Source organism: Salvelinus sp. IW2-2015, linkage group LG19, assembly GCF_002910315.2.
Source record: "Salvelinus sp. IW2-2015 linkage group LG19, ASM291031v2, whole genome shotgun sequence".
Lineage (NCBI taxonomy): Eukaryota > Metazoa > Chordata > Actinopteri > Salmoniformes > Salmonidae > Salvelinus > Salvelinus sp. IW2-2015.
In genome coordinates this window covers 22435916-22458238 of record NC_036859.1, presented here as the reverse complement: position 1 = coordinate 22458238, position 22323 = coordinate 22435916, and the positions used below count along the sequence as shown (strand labels likewise).

The window sequence follows — 22323 nt, the reverse complement described above, 5'->3', positions numbered from 1 at the left end:
ATAAAATATATTTAGATTTGTTTAACACTTTTTTGGTTACTACATTATTCCATATCTGTTATTTCATGGTTTTGATGTATTCACTATTATTCTACAATGTAGAAAATAGTACAAATAAAGAAAAACCCTTGAATGAGTAGGGTGTCCAAACTTCTGACTGGTACTGTACGTATACAAAATAATAAAAAGTCAATTACATACTTCACAAAAACACAATACTATCCTAGATGTAAGTACAAAACATGATATAAATGATTTTCTACATTTTGTTGCATCTCCTATTTTATTGGTGTGGGTGCATTCATTCAATGCAGGCAGGGTTCACCTTCGCAGCTATAACGCACTACTCCTGCGTAGTAGGGGGCAGTAATGAATCTTTGCCAGGAATGTAGGTTCGTTTGGTGTCAGACATCTGGGTAACCGAGGAGATCCAGGAGATGGTTTCTAATTCCCTGAACGTAGACAGACAGCGGTGAAGATTGTATAATTCTTGCAACTTTGTTATGGTCGACTTGTTGACAAAAGCTTACAATTGCATCTAAAGCAGTTAGCTAACAGCGAGCTTGTGTGTATTCGTACATTGTTATTTTATCTTAGCTCGCTAGCACACATTAGCTAGTAAGCTAACATTAGCTGGCTAGCTAGCTAACTAAATAGCTGAGCCCGGATGCGGTGAACTACAACAAGTCTTTGGCCTTGGAAGAGTTGGGCATCAGGCTTGAATTATGTCAAGCAACCGTCAACAGCAAACTGGCGGTGGAGCGGGGCCTGGGACAAGTAGCAGCAGTACCGGTGGCACTACCAATGCTAACGGTGCCACCAGCGTAGGCAGTAACGACAGTGCGAATGTGAACAATTCTTCAAATGTTGTGCCCTCACGGACTCTGGCTACAACTGGCGATGGATTGCTCGTACCTGCAGCGGCTGTCCAGTCTCCAATAAGCTTAGCCACACTTAGCAGACCCAGTTCATCCTCATCTGGCACCAGCAGAAAACGTCCTCTCCACCAAGCACCTCTCTACAATGGTCTCTTGAATTCCTACGAAGATAAAAGCAACGATTTTGTGTGGTGAGTTTTCCTGCAAAATGCTAGCTACTTGGCGAACTTGTTTAGCTAAATAGCTTGCTGTCTAGGTTGCTAATTATATGTCGCTCGCTAGCTCAATTTGAGTGCGTTCTTGTTTACAATGTCTGTTTGGCAGCTAGCTAGCCTGGTAGTTACAAAAGCTCAGAAATGCATATCAGTAAACCAGACTCATTGGTTATTCGCACTTATTTATTCTCACTTCAATAGTTGAACACTGTAAAAGTAAGGTTAATTTTCCTAATTAACCAAATTATGTTGCATTGATTTTTTTTTTTATAGCCCGATCTGTTTTGAAATGATTGAGGAGGCACACATGACAAAATGTGGACACAGTTTCTGGTAAGCAAACTTGATGACATTGGCAAGGCTACAGTACATCCATTTAATTTCTATAGCTTTTAGTACCATTCATCAATATTAACTAGTGCCTTTGGTATCCTCCACCAATGCATCAATCATTTTTCCCTGTGCTGGTTTTCCCATTCTATTTCTTTGTTCAGCTACAAGTGCATTCGCCAGAGTTTGGAGGACAGCAATAGGTGCCCAAAATGTAACTACATCATTGACAACGTGGATCAGCTCTATCCAAACTTTCTTGGTAGGTTTGTCTCTTGATATAGATTAGATTTCAAAACAATGTCCTACATATGTTGGTGGCTGTGGTGTAGCTAGCTTCCCTACAGCCTTGTCACCGGCTTTGTCCCAAATGGCAACCTATTCCATATTTGGTGGACTATTTTTGTATGGGCCCTGGTCAAAAGTCATCTTTGAACCTTTCCAATACATCACTCCTCCTCAGTAGTAATTCTAACTCTTGTTTTGATTTGTTACAGTCAATGAACTTATTCTCAAACAAAAACAGAGATCAGATGAAAAACGTCTGAAGATGGACCATCCGGTAAGTGCTTCAGCTGATCAGGTCTCATACACACACACTTGCACAAGAAACCAGACCTGGGTCAAATGTTAGTACAAAATGCAGACAACAACATTATGGGCCAGTTTCTCAGACACAGATTTAGCCTGGTCTTCAATTTAAAAGCAAGCTCAATGGAGAATCTTAATTGAAAAAGCTTCGTAGTCCAGGATTCTGCTTAGTCTGTCCAGGAAACTGCCATTAACTTTACCCTAGCAATTGTTGTTGGTGTGTATGAGGTCTAATAGTGAAGGAACCCAACAGTTAACCCAATATCCCAAAAGTACCTGCCTAATTGTATATTTCTCCTGTTTTTAGAATGGGTCAAGATGGCAAGTGTTTCAAGACGTCCTGGGCACAGACCAAGAAAACCTAGATCTTGCTAATGTCAACTTGATGCTGGAACTCCTTGTTCAGAAAAAGAAACAGCTGGAAGCGGTATGCATATTTTGTTTAAGCACTATATATTTAACCAGCAGAAAATGAATGGTGGGCGGACAGCGGGACACTCACCKAATGTTAACTTTTATGCCTTTCCCTAACCTTTACCATAACCTCACCGAAACTATACCACATTAACCATAACATAGCCCCTTATCGAACCCAGGTGTSCATGCTCGTGCAGCGACCAGCAGCAAGGTATTTCTTCTAATGCGCTCCTTGCTGCAAAACCATTTGCCCTCTGGGACAAATAAAGTTGAAACTTGAACCCCCCKAAAAATAACTGCAGATCAAATATACACTTTCTTTTGTTTATTCATAACATTACATTTAATTAATCCTATTAAGTGGTTTTGTAGTCATACCTTGATTGACCATTAACTCTGTCTGTTTATTCCCATAGGAATCACAAGCTGCTCAACGTCAGATCTTAATGGAATTCCTCAAAGAAGCAAGAAGAAATAAAAGAGAGGTGTGCCCCATATCTGTTTTGGATCTCATCTTAATGTTTCAATATTTACTTACAGTAGTAATCTATGTGAGGAAATAACCATTAGTTATTGAGTGACATTGTGTTTTACCATTCAGCAACTGGAGCAGTTGCAGAAGGAGCTAAACTTTTTGGAGGAGGATATCAAGCGTGTTGAGGTAAAATAATATACATGGCTAGCTATCCTAACATTTCTGTCCTCCTGAAATGGATTAGAAGTCAGAGATCTGGTTTCCTTGACACAGYTTAAGCCTAGTCCTGGACAAAAACTCTGTGTCCCAGAAAAACGGCCTCAGAAATGCAGGTAAAGGCTGTCTGTTGAGGAGTAAAAAAAAAAAACGAAATACATTGTGCATTTTCTAGGAAATGAGTGGACTGTACTCACCAATGAGTGACATGGATCGTAACTTGGACAGCACTGTGCCCAATTTCGAGGCTCCCTCACCTGCACCCAGGTAAAACAAAATTCTGTCCTGTTCTTTAGTTAGTCTTGTGAAAGGACCAAAGTAATTATCTGACTCAGAATATACATTTGGGATCTTTGTAGGAATTTCCTTTAAACGTTGTGAAAAGTTTGAGCTTTTACAGGAGACACTGATATATATTTACGGTAACGAACAAATTCTTGCCTTTACAGTAGTCTTATCGATTCGACAGAGTATGTGAGTCAACCACCAGGTTTTGGTGGAACTTCCCAGGTAAGTCTGACCCACTTTAGTTTTCTGAGCCATAGGCTGCATCCCTGTTCTCCACTCTTCTAGTCATGGATTTAAAAGCATAGGATTGGTGTAAGCATTGGGTGGTGTGTTGTTAAATCCATGCAAGAAAGTGTGCAAGTTTACACTTTGGGAGAAGGTTGGAGAATCGAGACACAGCCATTGTGAATCATTGATGTTGGTGGTTCAGGTTCACATTCTGCAGATGCATGTGTTTAGTGTCTGTCTGTGTCTTTTCTATTTTACCAAAGGGTAAGAGGCAAACGTGGTACAACAGTACTCTGGCTTCACGCAGAAAGAGGCTCACAGCGCACTTTGAAGATCTGGAGCAATGCTACTTCTCTAACCGGATGACCCGATTAACAGGTACCCTCTAGGTTTACGTCGACTTTTACTTAAAAGGCTTCTCTGGGTAAAGTAATGTCCTTGTATTCCAAAAGAGGAAGGGTGATGGCATCTTCCACAAATTACCGTAACAACAACCCTCTAGGTTTAACTTTTAGCTGACTGAGCTGCATTATCTTGCAGAATCTATTTTAGGCTTGAGGCTCCTGCCCTCTGGCTGACTTGCATGGCGCTCGCAAGACATAAGGACGAATCTGATAATAAACAACTAAAACATGGTTTACTTTCTAATGGTGTTCAGGGTTAGATAGTTATTGTTTGTCATGTCTTGTTTTAGATGACAGCAGGAACCTAAATCAACTGGATGATTTCATGGAGTGTCTCTCAAAGTTCACACGGTACAACTCTGTGCGGCCGTTGGCGACCCTGTCTTATGCTAGTGATCTCTACAACGGCTCCAGTATTGTCTCTAGGTAACGTCAACCCTCAACTGTCAAACACAAAGCCTTTGATGGCTTAGCTAATTATACTGAACAAAAATATAAATGCAACATGTGAAGTGTTGGTTTCATGAACAAACAACAGAAGGAAAATGTCTGGGATTTTTATATGCACAAAAAGCATCCCTGTTGGTGAGCATTTCTTCTTTGCCAAGATAATCCATCAAGTTTTGAGGGAGCGTGCAATTGGCATGCTGACTGCTGGAATGTCCACCAGAGCTATTGCCAGAGATTTAAATGTTAATTTCTCTACCATAAGCTGCCTCCAACGTTGTATTTCTATCTGTAATAAACCCCTTCTGTGGGGAAAAACTCATTCTGATTGGGTGGGCCTGGCTCCCAAATGGGAGATCCATAGATTAGGGCCTAATGAATTTATTTAAATTGACTGATTTTTCTATGAACTGTAACTCAGTAAAATCTTTGAAATTGTTGCATGTTGCGTTTATTGTTTTGTTAGATTTAGCACCATCCTAATGGTTAGTATCCAATTTGACCTACAGAGAGCGCTCTTGTATCACAATACATCTTCCATTTGCTACCAGAGTGTAGCAGAAGGCACCACGGTGTCTGTTGCTAGCTCTATCTCTATGGAAAAGTACTAATGCAATCTGATGGGAGACTTAGTGTGGTTCACAGTTGGCACCTCATTCCCTATATAGTGCTGGTAAAAAGTAGTGCACTCTATAGAGAATAGGGGGCCATTTAAGATGCTACCATGCTTCTTATGAAATAATGTTACATTGCACGCAACTAAATTCACCATTGTTACTTGTTTGATGTGACTTCTTATTGGCTATTGAGGTTGATGTTTTGCGCTCTTGTTTCTGCAGCATTGAATTTGATCGTGACTGTGATTACTTTGCCATCGCTGGCGTCACCAAGAAAATCAAGGTGTTTGAGTATGGAACGGTGATCCAGGATGCTGTGGACATTCATTACCCTGTCAATGAAATGACGTGCAACTCCAAAATCAGGTGACCTTTCAACCTGTCTTAACGTTGAGAATTACCATCTCTGTATTACACTAGAAATGACACACTTTTAAACAATGTTCATTACCTTAGTGGGTTCCCTATTCTGGGTATTTTTTTAAATGCTGTTATAGATTTTATGGATCTGTTTTCTTTATCTAGGATAATCATTAATCCTCATAGAAACATGGAAGAACAGGTCTCGGCTCTTACATCCCCATGCGTTTTGTATTTCAGCTGTATCAGCTGGAGCAGCTACCACAAGAATCTGTTGGCTAGCAGCGACTACGAGGGAACAGTCATCCTGTGGGATGGTTTCACTGGCCAAAGGTCAAAGGTCTATCAGGTATGCACCTGGCGCGCTCATTCCCCGAGGTTCCCCCCTTTCAAATACAACTACTCTAATACAATGGAACAAACAAACCACAGCTGTGGATATTGTTGCTGCTAAGGCCTCCTACTATACCCAGAAGCTTTTACCTTTGTTTGATTTTCTTTGGACACTACACTCAATCCATTACTAAATGGAAACAGACACTGTTGCAGATGTACTGTATGAAATACATATTTCATCCACTCTGTCTTCAAAGTAAACCTTTGCTAAAGTATGTACCCCAGTATTCTTGGGCTAGTGAGATTTTAGCTATGGTGGAATTTACACTGCTCTATAGATGGAAATCTATTCAGTTATAAAAGTCAGTTATGTTTGTTTCACACCTGTGATGTTCCTCCAGGAGCATGAGAAAAGATGTTGGAGTGTCGATTTCAACCTCATGGATCCCAAGCTTCTAGCCTCTGGTTCTGATGATGCGAAAGGTAATGTTGAAACGATGCAGTTGTTTGTTTGCACTTCTCCCAAGGTCCTAATAAACAAGATGCCTGCTGGGTTTAAAGGGAACATATTGCCAGTCTCAACATCTCTGGTGTTTTGTTATTAATCTAGGTTTGCATCTGGTTTTTGTTTCTTTCAGTGAAGTTATGGTCTACCAACCTTGACAATTCAGTCGCCAGCATCGAGGCCAAAGCAAATGTGTGCTGTGTAAAGTTCAGTCCGACATCGAGGTATCACCTTGCTTTTGGATGTGCAGGTCGGTTGATCTGTGATGCTACTTCTTCTTCCAAACCTTTTCCAAGGTCTTGATTTGGGTGAAGGATGAATTGAAACATGCATTGCACTTTGTAAAAAAATGTTGATTTTTTTTACTACTGTCATTTTCTGTGTTTTCTCACAGACCACTGTGTCCACTACTACGACCTCCGCAACACTAAACAGCCCATCATGGTGTTCAAAGGTCACAGGAAAGCTGTGTCCTATGCTAAGTTTGTCAACGGAGAGGAAATTGTATCTGCGTAAGTCAACTCAATCAAATTACATTCAGAGATGTCACACTTTACATTTGACCATATTGTAAATGTTCCCCAAAATGTCACAGCATTTTCCTATTAGGTCCCTGATCTGATAAAGACCATATTTGGTAGTCGAAGTGCATGTTCTGCTGTTCTGCCTTCATAATTCCTCCTCTGTATCACACAGCTCAACAGACAGCCAGCTAAAGCTGTGGAATGTAAACAAGCCCCACTGCTTGCGCTCATTCAAGGGCCACATCAATGAGAAGAACTTTGTTGGCCTTGCCTCCAATGGAGACTATGTTGCYTGTGGTAAGTGGGACCACATTGACAGCAGCATGCTGTGTGGTGCTGGAAAAGTCCTTCAGTGGATGTGAAAATGCTTTTACTCAGATTGACACAATCAGATTGACATTCATATATGGTTTTAGATTTAATGTGTTTGTGGACAGTCTATTGATTGACCAATCGTGGATGTGTTCAGTTGTTTAAGAATGCATTTTGGGTGCTTTCAAATGTAGTGAGTACTTTGATATGATATGGTACTAAAAGATCTGATATACTGCCAGATTTTGGAGTTCAATCATTCTTCTCTCTGCAGGAAGTGAGAACAACTCACTTTATCTCTACTACAAGGGGCTGTCCAAGACACTGCTGACATTCAAGTTTGACACTGTGAAGAGTGTGTTGGATAAAGACAAGAAAGAGGATGACACCAACGAGTTTGTCAGCGCTGTATGCTGGAGAGCTATGCCTGACGGGGTGAGTGAGAGAACTGTGTGTCAGTCAGATCAGTGGGGATTCATGTCTGATATCCTCTTTATATGTCTGCGTTACGGTTACGCCTCTCGAAATGGCTGCAAACTAAATATTTTCTGACAACAAATGCCTCTCTTGTGACCTTAATAATGGTCCCAGTCTAGGGTCTATAAGAAACTAGGGCGTTCCTCCAGGCAGAAGGACACCACTGTCCAGTGGAGCATGTTATTACTCTCTCACCCAAGGACAAGTAACTGCCACACAAGAATGGCTCAAAACACAAACAGTTTGGTCTAAAATAATGTTCATAATCCCAAACGCATCAACTCACCTACAATTTCCATGGTTGGTAAATAGAAAAACACAGGGTTGAAATACCTGGCAACAGTCATACACTGTCARTGCTTAAATTAACCACCTTTTGAAAAACCCTAATGAAGGCTATGGGTCGAAACGCGTTGGTTTCAGCAATAATGAAGCATTTTAATAACGACCTCTCCAAGAGTAGCTGAATTTCCTCTTCAGTTTACTCCTTAATTCATGGACCTTGTTTGGCGAGTGAGGTAGCAACATCGTTCCTTTCTCTTTGTACTGAATTTAAAAAAAATGTTATCCACCAAATGAGAAGTTAATTACCAGATGATATCGTTTGAATGTTATGGATACATTTATACAGACTCTTTAAGGCCACATTTGTCATTTAGTAAAAGCATAATCAAGAAATTTWATAATAATGGTGTCAATCAACCATGAGTACCAATTTAACAGTTTCATGGTTTGTGTCCTCTCTTGTAGGAGTCCAATGTGCTGATTGCTGCAAACAGTCAAGGAACAATCAAGGTTTGTTTTGTGATTGTATTTTACTCGGCCCAGTTTCCCAATAGTGATGAACTTAAGCTTACGAGTGTTGAAGACAGCTGAAGATGTAACATGAGTTTCCCAAAACACCATGCAGAGAGAATGGTCGCTAAGTGCGTTGTTGGAGCATGAGTTGATACTGTTGGGATCGAAAGAGAGTGCTGCTCTCAGATCAGCTTTCTCCATTCAAATCTTACCTTTAACATTAGAATTATTTCACAATACTGACGATGGATCAGCTCCTAGATATCACCTACAGCTGCAAATAGTCAGGCGGCTTATTCTAATGCTTACTCTATAATAGTGCACTTAATCACCAATTTGGCACGTCATTGCACACGTTAGGCTACACTTCATGACATATGTTAAGACAAATTGCAGACAGTAGCCTCCATATAGCAAAATAGAACAATTGATTGAACATGAAATGTATTTCAATGTGATTGAAATAGGCCTATAGTCAACTGTTAATTCAAGATGACTGCATTAACATTTTTCATTTGAATTATCATTTTATAATACATTGCTTGTTTATATCAATTGCGAAGACATTGGCAACATTTGTTAACTTTGTTCTGAAGTTATTGGCAGTCACAGAGAGATGGATAACAAAGAGATGGCCCATCTCGGATATTTAACGATGCTCCTACTAAGGTTCTTAGCCTTAAGATGCTTTTGGGAAACCGGGCCCTGGACTCTGCTAATGTATTTAGCATGGTCTTTCTCTAGTTTGGGAACTCGGGGGTTAAAGATCTCCGTCACTGCGACGGATTTCTGTCATATGGATTCTGGAGAGGTCGTTTTTGAGATCAGTGTAGATCCGCAATAAACATATCTGGGGGGAGGGGAGGTTTAGAGATGACATTGCCTAATACAGAAGAACAAAATATATTTCCTCTTTTGTACTCTATTGCTCCTCTTTGACATCACAACTTCCCATCAAACCAACTRGTGAATGCCCTACTTGAAGTTAGTCTAAAAACCACTATTTTGCTCTTTACCCTTTAGTGTGCGTACTTTACTGTATGTATACTTGGGTTATCACTTTTCAACAGGAACATTTTAAAAAATCACTGGAGGACGTCATTAAGTTTGTCATTGGATTTTTTGGAGTGGCTGCGTGAAGTGTATCAGGTTTTTCAGCCTAGGAAAAATGTGGGCTACATGGTTTATTCTTTCTGCTCACCTGTATTTTTCTCTCTCTATAGGTACTTGAGCTTGTTTAAGGTCCATCAGATCTCATCAAAGCCTCTGGAAACTACGGCTCTTTCATGGCCAGTCCGGGGATTGGAGCGTATAGGTTCTTGGTCAAATAGAAACTTTGCAATTCTAGATCTGAGGTGCTTACCAGATTGGGAGAATTAATAAAACCAAAGTCATTTGATTTTAATGAGCAAGAATACTTTGGAAAAGACTTTGAGTACATCATACACTAGGATTGTGGATGTATGTAATTCAGAATGAGATTGAGGGCTTTTCTGCACAAAAGTAGATTCATCTTTTGAAAGCCTCTATTTGAATAAAGTTAATGACTAATAGAACATCTCTTAACATGATTTGAAATTTAATTGATATGTGTTCTTTTTAATAAACTTGTTAAATGTATTTCATTAGAGGTACATCCAGCAAGAAGCTAAGTTGCAGGCCAAAGCACAAGTCAAAATAAAATGCAAAATAACTCATTGTATGAATGCATTTTCAACCCAATGTATACATCTGTCATCCTTTTCAATAGTCTTTGGTTTACCCCTATGTTTAGACTGTTTGATGTTTCAAGCAATGGCAACATCTTTTAACTGGACTTGTTTTCTTTCTGCAATCAAGCTTTCAGTGGCATGGCTAGAGTCAAGAATTTTGAGTTTGAAAATGCAATGGAAGATTGACTAATGACTTCGAGACATTTCACTCATGTTACAGTATATTTCTCTTTTGTCAGTGAACATGTATTTGATAATACAAATCCTGTCTCCAAAATACTTTCATTTTGTATTAAATCATGATACATGTTGCAACCAGAACACGTCCAACACATGAAATCAAGTGGATTTGCTAGAATGCCAAGATGTACCTATTTTCTGAGAAATGACCAAGAGATGTTCTGTATTTGTATACCTAAATAAATTATTTGCAGAGAACTTTCTTTGCATTGAGTTATTCTTGGTTTAAAAAGGAGGAACGTAAGACTGAAATTAAGTAGTCTGTTCCCTGACTTTCACAGTTGCGTCTTATCTTGATTACTTTGATATCTTCACAATTTGTATGGGACAGCTTCCTTGAACAATGAATTTAACATTAGTTATTTGCAGGACTGTTTTCATTGTCACCCCTTGAGTTCCTGTCTAAGTATTATATACAGAAAATAATTTCATTTTCCGTTTCATCCTACTTTGACTCTAATTCATTATTTGTACGTGTTTAGTTCTACCCCTCAATTCCCATGGCTTGTAACTTAAATTATTAACTGAGTGAGCAGATTCTTTCTTTTGCTGGTATAAGAGTCAGCAATTGTCAGTTATCAGAAGGTGATTAACTTATGTAACACATGACTATCCCTTTTATCAGATATTTTTCGATTTTTCCACCATTCCACTCCAGCACAGCTCTTCTAGCTCAATTTTCTCCCCATGCAGCACCATGGTAACAGCCATCCTCCTCTCTTACTGCAACCCTATAGAGTGGACTTACTGCAATCCTTTAAAGTGGACCGTGTGCTTGAAGATGCTCCTCAGGAGTCCTTCATGTAGCACCGCCTCTCTGTGGGTGAGCTTACAGAGTCCCCCGGAGTCACAGCCTGAGAACATCATTATATTCCATTTTAGGGAGAGAAAATAGGACCCAGCTGTCAATCACACCATGGGGCATCTCATCTCTTTCTCTCTCTCAATTCAGCAGACTTTGTTGACATAAATTACTTACGTTGTCGAAGTACACATACACTATATATTCAAAAGTATGTGGACACCCCTTCAAATTAGTGGATTCAGCTATTTCAGCCACACCTGTTGCTCAGGTGTATAAAATTGAGCGCACAGTCATTCAATCTTCTTAGACAAACATTGGCAGTAGAATGGCCTTACTGAAGAGTGCGGTGACTTTCAACGTGGCACCGTCATAGGATGCCACTTTCCAACAAGTCATTTGTTCAAATTTCTGCCCTGCTAGAGCTGCCCCGGTCAACTCTAAGTGCTGTTATTGTGAAGTGGAAAGATCTAGGAGCAACAATGGCTCAGCGGTGAAGAGGTAGACCACACAATCTCACAGAACGGGACCGCCGAGTGCTGAAGCGTGTAGTGAGTAAAAATCGTCTGTCTTCGGTTGCAACACTCACTACCGAGTTCCAAACTACCTCTGGAAGCAATGTCAGCACAAGAACTGTTCGTCTGGAGCTTCATGAATTGGGCTTCCATTGCCAAGCAGCCGCACACAAGCATAAGTTCACCATGCGCAATGCCAAGCATTGGCTGGAGTGGTGGAAAGCTCTCCGCCATTGGACTCTGGAGCAGTGGAAACGCCTTATCTGGAGTAATTAATCACGCCTCGCCAGTCTGACAGAGGAATCTGGGTTTGGAGGATGCCAGGAGAACGCTACCTGCCCGAATGCATAGTGCCAACTGTAAAGTTTGGTGGAGGAGGAATAATGGTCTGGGGCTGTTTTCATGGTTCGGTCTAGGCCCCTTAGTTCCAGTGAAGGATCATTTTTAAGCTGCAGCATACAAAGACATTCTAGACGATACTGTTGCTCCAAAATTGTGGCAAAAGTTTGGGAAAGGCCCTTTCCTGTTTCAGCATGACAATGCTGAAGGCCTAATCACCCAACATCAGTGCCCGACCTCACTAATGCTCTTGTGGCTGAATGGAAGCAAGTCCCTGCAGCAATGCTCCAGCATCTAGTGGAAAGCCTTCCCAGAAGATTGGAGGCTGTTATAGCAGCAAAGGGGGGACCAACTCCATAGTAATGCCCATGATTTTGAATTACATGTTTGACGAGCAGGTGTCCTCATACTTTTTGTAATGTATTGTATAACAACAATGATGGGACCAATAGCAATAAGGCATCAATAATAATAGTATATTAATAATAATAATAATAAATTAAAGCAATAGTAGTAGGCCAGTCTCAACATGACTAAAAAGCCGCATGGTATGAAAGCCAAAACAAAATGGCAAATATTATTGACATTACATTGCACATTTCACTAGTCGTCCCTCAGGTTGTGTCAGGAGGCATATTTTGGCTTTTCACCCAATAAATATTACATTTTTTCTTAATCTTTTATAGTTGAAAATTCTTTGTACTGAATAATAATTTTGAGAAAGAAAGATTCTCTTAGGTCTGATTATAAAGCAAAGCAGTGCGACACAAACAACAACATAGAGTTACACATGGAATAAACAAACATACAGTCAATAACACAATAGAGAAAGTCTTTATACAGTGTGTGCAAATGAGGTAAGATAAGGGAGGTAAGGCAATAAATAGGCCATAGTGGCGAAATAATTACAATTTAGCAACTAAACACTGGAGTGATAGTTGTGCAGAAGATGAATGTGCAAGTAGAGATACTGGGGTGCAAAGGATAAGAAAAAWATATAAAAAATAACAATATGGGGATGAGGTAGTTGGATGGGCTATTTACAGATGGGCTGTGATCTGTGAGCTGCTCTGACAGCTGGTGCTTAAAGTTAGTGAGGGAGATATGAGTCTCCAGCTTCAGTGATTTTTGCAAAACTAATATGAAGCGAGGGCCAGCCAACGAGAGCATACAGGTCGCAGTGGTGGGTAGTATACAGGACTTTGGTGACAAAACGGATGGCACTGTGATAGACTGCATCCAGTTTGCTGAGTAGAGTGTTGGAGGTTATTTTGTAAATGACATCGCCCAAGTCAAGGATCGGCAGGATAGTCAGTTTTACGAGGGTATGTTTGGCAGCATGAGTGAAGGATGCTTTGTTGCGAAATAGGAAGCCGATTCTAGATTTAATTTTGGATTGGAGATGCTTAATGTGAGTCTGGAAGGAGAATTTACAGTCTAACCAGACACCTAGGTATTTGTAGTTGTCCACATATTCTTCGCAAGAACCGTCCAGAGTAGTGATGCTGGACGGGTGGGCAGGTGCGGGCAGTGATCGGTTGAAGAGCATGCATTTAGTTTTACTTGCATTTAAGAGTAATTGGAGGCCACGGAAGGAGAGTTGTATGGCATTGAAGCTCGCCTGGAGGGTTGTTAACACAGTGTCCAAAAAAGGACCAGAAGTATACAGAATGGTGTCGTCTGCATAGAAGTGGATCAGAGAATCACCAGCAGCGAGAGCGACATCGTTGATGTGTACAGAGAAAAGAGTCGGCCTGAGAATTGAACCCTGTGGCACCCCCATAGAGACTGCCAGAGGTCCGGACAACAGGCCCTCCGATTTGACACACTGAACTCTGTCTGAGAAGTAGTTGGTGAACCAGGCGAGGCAGTCATTTGAGAAACCAGTCTGGTTTGAGTCTGCTGATAAGAATGTGGTGATTGACAGAGTCGAAAGCCTTGGCCAGGTCGTTGAATACAGCTGCACAGTATTGTCTATTATCGATGGCGGTTATGATATCTTTTAGGACCTTGACCGTGGTTGAGGTGCACCCATGACCAGCTCGGATACAACTTGCATAGCGGAGAAGGTATGGTGGGATTCAAAATGGTCGGTGATCTGTTTGTTAACCTTAGAAATGCAGGGTAGGATAGATATAGGTCTGTAGCAGTTTGGGTCTAGAGTGTCTCCCCCTTTGAAGAGGGGGATGACCGCGGCAGCTTTCCAATCTTTGGGGATCTCAGACGATACAAAAGAGAGGTTGAACAGGCTAGTAATAGGGGTTGCAACAATTTCGGCAGATAATTTTAGAAAGAGAGGGTCCAGATTGTCTAGCCCGGCAGATATGTAGGGGTTCAGATTTTGCAGCTCTTTCAGAACATCAGCTATCTGGATTTGGGTGAAGGAGAAATAGGGAGGCTTGGGCAAGTTGCTGTGGGGGGTGCAGGGCTGTTGACCGGGGTAGGGGTAGCCAGGTGGAAAGCATGGCCAGCCGTCGAAAAATGCTTATTGAAATTCTCAATAATAGTGGATTTATCGGTGGTAACAGTTTCCTAGCCTCAGTGCAGTGGGCAGCTGGGAGGAGGTGCACTTATTCTCCATGGACTTTACAGTGTCCCAGAACTTTTTGGAGTTTGTGCTACAGGATGCAAATTTCTGTTTGAAAAAACTGCCTGTGTATATTGGTTCCTAACTTCTCTGAAAAGTTGCATATCGCGGGGACTATTCGATGCTAATGCAGTACGCCACAGGATGTTTTTGTGCTGGTCAAGGGCAGTCAAGTGTGGAGTGAACCAAGGGCTATATCTGTTCCTGGTTCTAAATTTGTTGAATGAGGCATGCTTATTTAAGATGGCGAGGAAAGCACATTTAAAGAATAACCAGGCATCCTCTACTGACAGAATGAGGTCAATATCCTTCCAGGATACCCGGGCCAGGTCGATTAGAAAGGCCTGCTCGCTGAAGTGCTTTAGGGAGCATTTGACAGTGATGAGGGGTGGTCGTTTGACCGCAGACCAATTACGGACGCAGGCAATGAGGCAGTGATCGTTGAGATCCTGGTTGAAGACAGCAGAGGTGTATTTGGAGGGCAGGTTGGTTAGGATGATATCTATGAGGGTGCCCGCGTTTACGGATTTGGGGTTGTACCTGGTAGGTTCATTGATAATTTGTGTGAGATTGAGGGCATCAAGCATAGATTGTAGGATGGCCAGGGTGTTAAGCATGTCCCAGTTTAGTTAACCTAACAGCACGAGCTCTGAAGATAGATGGGGGGCAATCAATTCACATATGGTGTCCAGGGCACAGCAGGGGGCAGAGGGAGGTCGATAGCAAGTGGCAACGGTGAGAGACTTGTGAGACTTGTCTCAACGGTGAGAGAATTGTTTTGGCACAGACCTGGATAGTAAGACAGAACTCTGCAGGCCATCTCTGCAGTAGATTGCAACTCCGCACCCTTTGGCAGGTCTATCTTGTCGGAAAATGTTATAGTTAGGGTTGGAAATTTCAGGGTTTTTGGTGGCCTTCCTAAACCAGGATTCAGACACGGCTAGGACATCCAGGTTGGCAGAGTGTGCTAAAGCAGTGAATAAAACAAACTTAGAGAGGAGGCTTCTAATTTTAACATGCATGAAACCAAGGCTTTTACGGTTACAGAAGTCAACAAATGAGAGTGCCTGGGGAATGGGAGTGGAGCTAGGCACTGCAGGGCCTGGATTAACCTCTATATCACCAGAGGAACAGAGTAGGAGTAGGATAAGGGTACAGCTAAAGGCTATAAGAACTGGTTGTCTAGTACGTTCGGAACAGAGAGTAAAAGGAGCAGGTTTCTGGGAGCGGTAGAATAGATTCAAGGCATAATGTACAAACAAAGGTATGGTAGGATGTGAATATAGTGGTGGTAAACCTAGGCATTGAGTGATGATGAGAGAGGCATTTAAACCAGGTGAGGTCACCGCATGTGTGGGCGGTGGAACAAAAGGGCTATCTAAGGCATATTGAGCAGGGCTGGAGGCTCTACAGTGAAATAAGACAATAATCACTAACCAAAACAGCAATGGACAAGGCATATTGACATTAGGGAGAGGCATGCGTAGCCGAGTGATCATAGGGTCCAGTGAGTAGCTAGGCGGGCTGGAGACACGGCAATTCAGACAGCTAGCGGGCCGGGTCTAGCAGGCTAACAGAAGGGCCTCAGAGGGACGTCGCGACGGAAGAATTCTGTTGCAGCCCCCCTCGTGTGGTTACGTCGGCAGACCAGTCGTGATGGATCAGCAGGGCTCTGTGTAGTAAAAGGGTCAAGGCCAATTGGCAAAATAGGTATAGTAGCCCAAGAAATTGGCTGATGGACCTCTTCAGCTAACAGCTCGATATGCTCTAGACWGCTAGCGGGCCGCGGCTAGCAGATGGGTATTCAGGGGACGTCACGATGGTGGAGCCTGTTGAAAAGAAAACTTGATTCAGCTAGCCGGGAGATGGGCCTAGCAAAGGCTAGCTCCAGGCTAATTTGTGCTTGCTTCGGGACAGAGACGTTAGCCAGGAGTAGCCACTCGGATAGCAGCGATCATCCAGGTGATAAGGTTCAGAGCTTGCGGTAGGATTCCGGAGATGTGGAGAAGAAGAAGTCCGATATGCTCTGGGTTGAATCGCGCTGTGCAGACTGGCAGGAGTTGTCCCGACTAAAGGTTAGCTGATGACCGCTAGCAGTGGCTAGCTGACTACTAGCTAGTAGCTAGTTAGCTGGCTAGCTTCTGTTGGGGGTTCCGGTTCCAAAGTAAAGAAAATATCAGATCCATACCACATTGGGTGAGGCGAATTGCAGGAGAGTATGTTGAAGTTATGAAAATTTGAAAAATAATATATGCGAAGAAAAAATATATAAAAAGATGTCTACACGGGACATGATAAGACGAAGACAAAGACGCCTGACTGCCATCTTGGATTGACTGCTATGCCATCACTGAGTCTGTACCTATCTCAGTTTTCTATCCGTCACAGTGGTCAGATAGTCTGCCACCATGTACTGTCTGTTTAGAGTCAAATAGCATTGAAGTTTACTTAGATTTTTTTGTGGTGTCTTTGCAATAGGTGATATGTACTTTTTTTAAATAATTTGGTTGGGCCAGGTTTTCTGAGTGCTGTCCTGGGCTCTATGGGATTGGACTCTTTTCTTGTTTTATCTCTTGACATTGTAGGGCTGTGATTAAATGTTTCGGGGTTGCTTGTTTTTAGATGGTTGTTTTCAGTTTGAATAAGGAGGGGGTATTGGCCCAGTTCTAGTCTACATGCGTTATTTGGAGTTTTTCTTTGCACTTGCAGCACTTTTGCAAAACTCTGCATGCAGTATTTCGATTGGATGCTTGTCCCATTTGGTAAATTCATTATTTGAGCGTGGACCACATACTTCACTACCATATAGAGCAATTGGTTCAAAAACTGAATGGAACATTTTGAGCCAGATTCTAATTGGAATTTCGATTTTAATGTTCCTTTTAATGGCATAGAATGCTCTTCTTGCTTTGTCTCTCAGCTCATTCACAGCCATGCGACAGCTACCTGTGTTGCTGATATATAGATACGTGTAGTTTTTGGTGTGTTCCGATAGAACTGTGTCCAAATAGAAGTTATATTTGTGATCCAGACTTCCTGACCTCTTTTGGAATATAATTATATTAGTTTATTTAGGTTAACTGTCAGAGCCCAGGTCTGACAGAAGCTGTGCAGATGATCGAGCTTCTGCTGACCAGGTGCTGCAGATTCTTCTAATGTAGATGTTAAATAGTGTTGGACTAATTGAGCAGCCCCGTTTCACTCCACGTCCCTGAGAGAAGAAGTCTGTTAGCTTGTTGCCAAGTTTAACCACACATTTGTTTTTAGTGTACATTGATTTAATAACATAATATGTTTTCCCTCCAATACCGCTTTACATTAGTTTATAAAAAATACCTTTTGAATTAAATGCTTTCTTGAAGTCTACAAAACATGAGTAGATTTTGCCTTTGTTTTGGTTGACTTGTTTGTCCATTTGAGTGTGGCGGGTATAAATGTGATCTGTTGTGGTAATTCGGTAAAAATCCAATCTGGCTTCTTCTCAGGACATTGTGTTCATTAAGGAAATTAAGTAGTCTGGTATTTATGATACTGCAGAGAATTTATCCCAAGTTGCTGTTAACGCAAATTCCTCATTTGGGTCAGATTTGTCAATTTTTTTCTAGATTGGTGTGATCAATCCTTTGTTCCAAATATCGGGGAAAATACCTGCAGTGAGGATAATGTTGAAGAGTTTGAGTATAGCTGAATTTGTGGTCTGTATATTTGATCATTTCATTTAAAATACCATCAGCACCACAGGCCTTTTTGTTTTGTAGAGCGCATAGTTTTTCCAATAATTCTTGTTCTGAAATTGGGGTATACACAAGGTTGTGGTAGTCTTTGAACGCTGATTCAAGGATTTATAATTTGTCTTGTATATCTTTTTGTTCTGTACTCTTTGTTATATTGCTTTATAACTATTTTGGATAGCCAATTCCTCATGATGTGGCTTGTTTAATATATTCCAATTCCCCCAGAAGTGGTTTGATTCTATGGATTCCTCAATTACATCCAGCTGATTTCTAATGTGCTGTTCTTTTTTTGTTATTCGGGTATTTTTGTATTGCTTCGGTGTTCCTCCATAATGAATGGGTCTATATTTGTTGTCTGGATCTCTGTGCTTTTTATATACTTCTCAATAACGTTGTTTGATGTGTGCAATCTTTATCAAACAATTTTACATMATCTATTATTTTTGGTTTGCTCTTGTGTTTCTTTAGATTAGCCCAGGAGGATAATTTGTCAAAGAAATTGAGTTTATGTTCCAAACGGCCATTTACACCTTTATTGCTGTAGAAGAATGTTAAGGATAAAAAGTTGTCCAGTAGTGATTGTAGTTTTTGGCTACTAATTGCTTTTTGGTAGATTTCTGTACTGTTTGCACTCCATCTATAGACCTTTTATGTAGCATGTAATTTATTGGGCCGTGATGCTTCATGGTTGGGTTCTGCTCTTCTCAAAAACACTGTGATTTTACTTTGGTCTGAGAGAGGTCTGGATGGGCTGACTGTGAAGACTCTAAGAGACTCTGGGTTAATACTATGTACAGACCCAGCGTTCGYCAGAGATGCAGAAGCTGTGCTCCATTTCTGTTTTTCACATAGTTGTTTCTGGGGTGGTATATGGGGAGGGAAAGGTTGTTGCTTTCCGGCAGGTGTTTATCCCCATGACTGTTAATAGTGTCTGGTTCGTCTGCTTTTCTAGCATTCAGGTCTCCACAGACCAGTATGTTGCCTTGGGCTTGAAAGTGACTAATCTCCTCCTCTAGAATGGAGAAACTCTCTCTCGTTGAAGTGACTCTAAGGGGGGAAGGTATGTGGAACAGAGGAAGTCGTTTTTATCGGGGCGTGCAGCAGACAGCAGGCAGGGCTGGGGAGGCCTGGTTGGATGGGATGGGCTCCTCTGCTGTGTGAGTGCAGGTCACAGAGTGATGCTGTAGCCCCCTGTTCTCCTTCTCTCCTGCAGCCTGCCCTCTGTTCTCTCCTGCAGCCTGCCCTCTGTTCTCTCCTGCAGCCTGCCCTCTGTTCTCTCCTGCAGTCTGCCCTCCGTTTTCTTTCTCTCCTGCAGTCTGCCCTGTTTTCTTTCTCTCCTGCAGCTCTTCTTTTAATGTGGTCAGCTCATTATTACTGCTCTGTCTTTTTGTAGATCGATCACCTCCTTTGTTAGATCAGCCAGCTCTCTCTTGAGTCCATCTATCTCTTGCTGGACCTCTTTCAGCTGTGCTGTAAGGCTGCTGTCCTGCTCTATCCGCACCTTGGTTAGGAGCTCCTCTAAGGTGTGGGTGTCTGGTTTCTCTCGTGAGCAGGATCTCTTCCAGTTTAGTGAACTCGTCTCTCATGGCAGCCATGGTGGTGAGGAGGGCCTGACCCAGCTCTGCACCAAAGGGGTCTCTCTCCTCTTGGGGAGTGTCCTCCACTATGGTGGGAAGAGAGGTGCTGGATGTGCCATTTTGGTTGAAGAGAGTGAGGGTGAAGGTTGTGCTGGTGAGTCTCTCTTGTGCAAGCGAGGGGGTGTCACTGGTGGTGTCCTCTCTCGCTGCTCTCTCCTTAATCTCCAGAAAGCCTAAGCTTGCCTGGCACCATGACAGTCCCAGTCTTGTAGAGGTAGATTTTTATCATGGTGCTGTCTGGGTTGTCTGCCTCTTACATTCAGCTTCCACCCATTTCAGATTCTCTCTTCTTTATGGATTTCTTTATGGATGGTAGTGAGAGCAGACTGCTGAGCGCCATGCACTTGGCTGATCAGTGAGAAAGATGAGATTACTCACATCCCCATTTTTGTAGAGGTTTGCTTTAGTAGTTTATGTTTAAAAGCATTCCTCGTTGTGTCATTTTTGGCCTCTGGGAGGTAGAGAATGGACTCAGTGCCGAGGGGGAGGGGGACATGGTGTCTCAAAATGTGGGCTCTGCTGCTCCTGCTGCTATCGCACGGTTGCCATGGCAACCATTTTTGTTTGTCTGCTGCTGTTGCTAGCTCCTACAGGAATCCTGTAAGAATTCAACCTTTTGTGAAGGAATTGTGCAGGTGTCCTGCAGGAATCCTGTGGGATTGACAAAATCCTTCAGAAAAAGTCCCTGATGCTCCTGCAGGAGTATGACTTGTACTGCAGAAATGTTGAAAATCTTTCACAAACATGACAATTCAGGACCAAGTACATTCCTGCAGGAATCATGTAGGACTGAAACCTTCAAGATTTTGCTATTTGGACAGGATATGGCCATTTCAAGTTAACTACAAGATTTGAGATACAGTATGTTGTGACAACAGAGAAAATATAATTTTGAAATATAGTGCAATATCAGGCATTTAACTCAGCAGATGAGAAATGTAAGAAAGGACAATGTCCACATGCAAATAATATAGTGTATGCTATTTTTATTTGATGGATACTAACACAATCAATATGTTTTCAGTATGCCCACAGTTCAGTCAATGTAATAATGTAAATATAATAGTGCATTTATATATCATGCTGCCTGTTTAAGAAACACCTTCATTCATGCATATTCTGATGTAAAAAAAAGTTAGGTTAAATGGTTCAACCCTTTCTCAGTCTACCTCCCATTTGTTGGGCTGTAAACAGATATAGTTCCCTTGTACACCTTGGAGGTCTTTCAAGTAAACACAGGTGGTACGGATGCCTGTGCATTTGATTCATTGAACCTCATTTGAAATGCCGGGATGTGTTGGTAGATGGTGAACATTTCCACTATTTGTCCTGATATACCTTGAGTGCCATGGAAGAGTTTACCAAGTCTCCCATTACTACTTTCAAAATGAATGCACTTTGAGCCCACAAAGGTCCCCAGTTTCGGACAGATGTAGGTGCATGCAAAAGTATTTGGACATTGTAGCTGACATGACATTTCCCATGCAATTGTTCAAACCTAATAACACATTCTCTAAAGAACATCTCAGCCATATGAATGTTATGAGAGGTAACCGTGTCATTCAGTAGACAATAGATATCCTGRACCAGTTGCTATTAAACTGCTCCGGCTATTACCAAGTTCTGCTCTCCTGCGTCTGACTTCCCTGCCACCGATTACGCACCCCTTACACTACCCTGTAGTCTTGTGGTAAGAGTTTCTGTTTTGAAGTCAGAAGGTTGATTYTTCGATCCTGGCCAAGCCATACCAAGTTTTTTGAAAATGTGACCATATGAGTCTATGTTAGGCACTCTGAATAAAATATATTGCACAGTGGACATTTTAAACACCACCCCCAAATATCTGACCTGTTGAGGAACTACTTTCCCATTTTACCTAAAAACCTGTCAACTTCTAGAATGACTAGGTGATCATTGCAGTTACTTTTCGCCACAAAGGTTCAGAGTTAAAGTCCCTTCTGTGACCAATTCCCTACTTTTTAATGGTCTCACAGTACTACCTTCTAAGTTCATGCAATTTCAATTGCCATGTTGTTTTACCTGAATGGACGGATGTTGGCGGTCTTGGGTCACGCAGCGATCGACGCCGCTCTCGGACGAGCTGTCCTGTGGGGAAGAGCCATGCATGTCAGGTGACTGTTGCAACTGTCAGTAATGTTTCAGAAATGAGTGAGTGTGTAGCACTGCTATGCTGCTTTACCTGAGTGGAATACTTACTTGTAGCCATGTAGCCGTCTTACTCTTCCAATCTTAGGAGGGTAGATGTTGATGAGATGATTAAGGATACAGCACAGTCAAAATACAACCAATCGTCATGATTGGTAGACAGCTTTAGTATA

At 41.8% G+C, this 22323-nt stretch overlaps 1 protein-coding gene across 2 annotated transcripts; it reads left to right on the top strand.

The window, feature by feature from the left end:
* Positions 1–371: 371 nt before the first annotated feature.
* LOC111979409 (E3 ubiquitin-protein ligase COP1) lies at positions 372–10138 on the top strand. Of its 2 annotated transcripts, none has more exons than XM_024009924.2 (20): positions 372–1069; positions 1367–1426; positions 1588–1685; positions 1921–1985; positions 2322–2441; positions 2848–2916; positions 3033–3092; positions 3298–3389; positions 3572–3632; positions 3902–4016; positions 4333–4468; positions 5329–5472; positions 5707–5815; positions 6207–6285; positions 6441–6557; positions 6702–6819; positions 7004–7128; positions 7418–7578; positions 8371–8415; positions 9642–10138. In XM_024009924.2, exons 1-20 carry the CDS (start codon positions 726–728, stop codon positions 9657–9659), a joined length of 2136 nt encoding a protein of 711 aa, XP_023865692.1. In that variant the 5' UTR covers positions 372–725; the 3' UTR covers positions 9660–10138. The 2 variants fall into 2 exon arrangements, with proteins under 2 accessions (XP_023865692.1, XP_023865691.1); XM_024009923.2 differs by having other exon boundaries at positions 6204–6285.
* The last annotated feature ends 12185 nt before the right edge of the window (positions 10139–22323 follow it).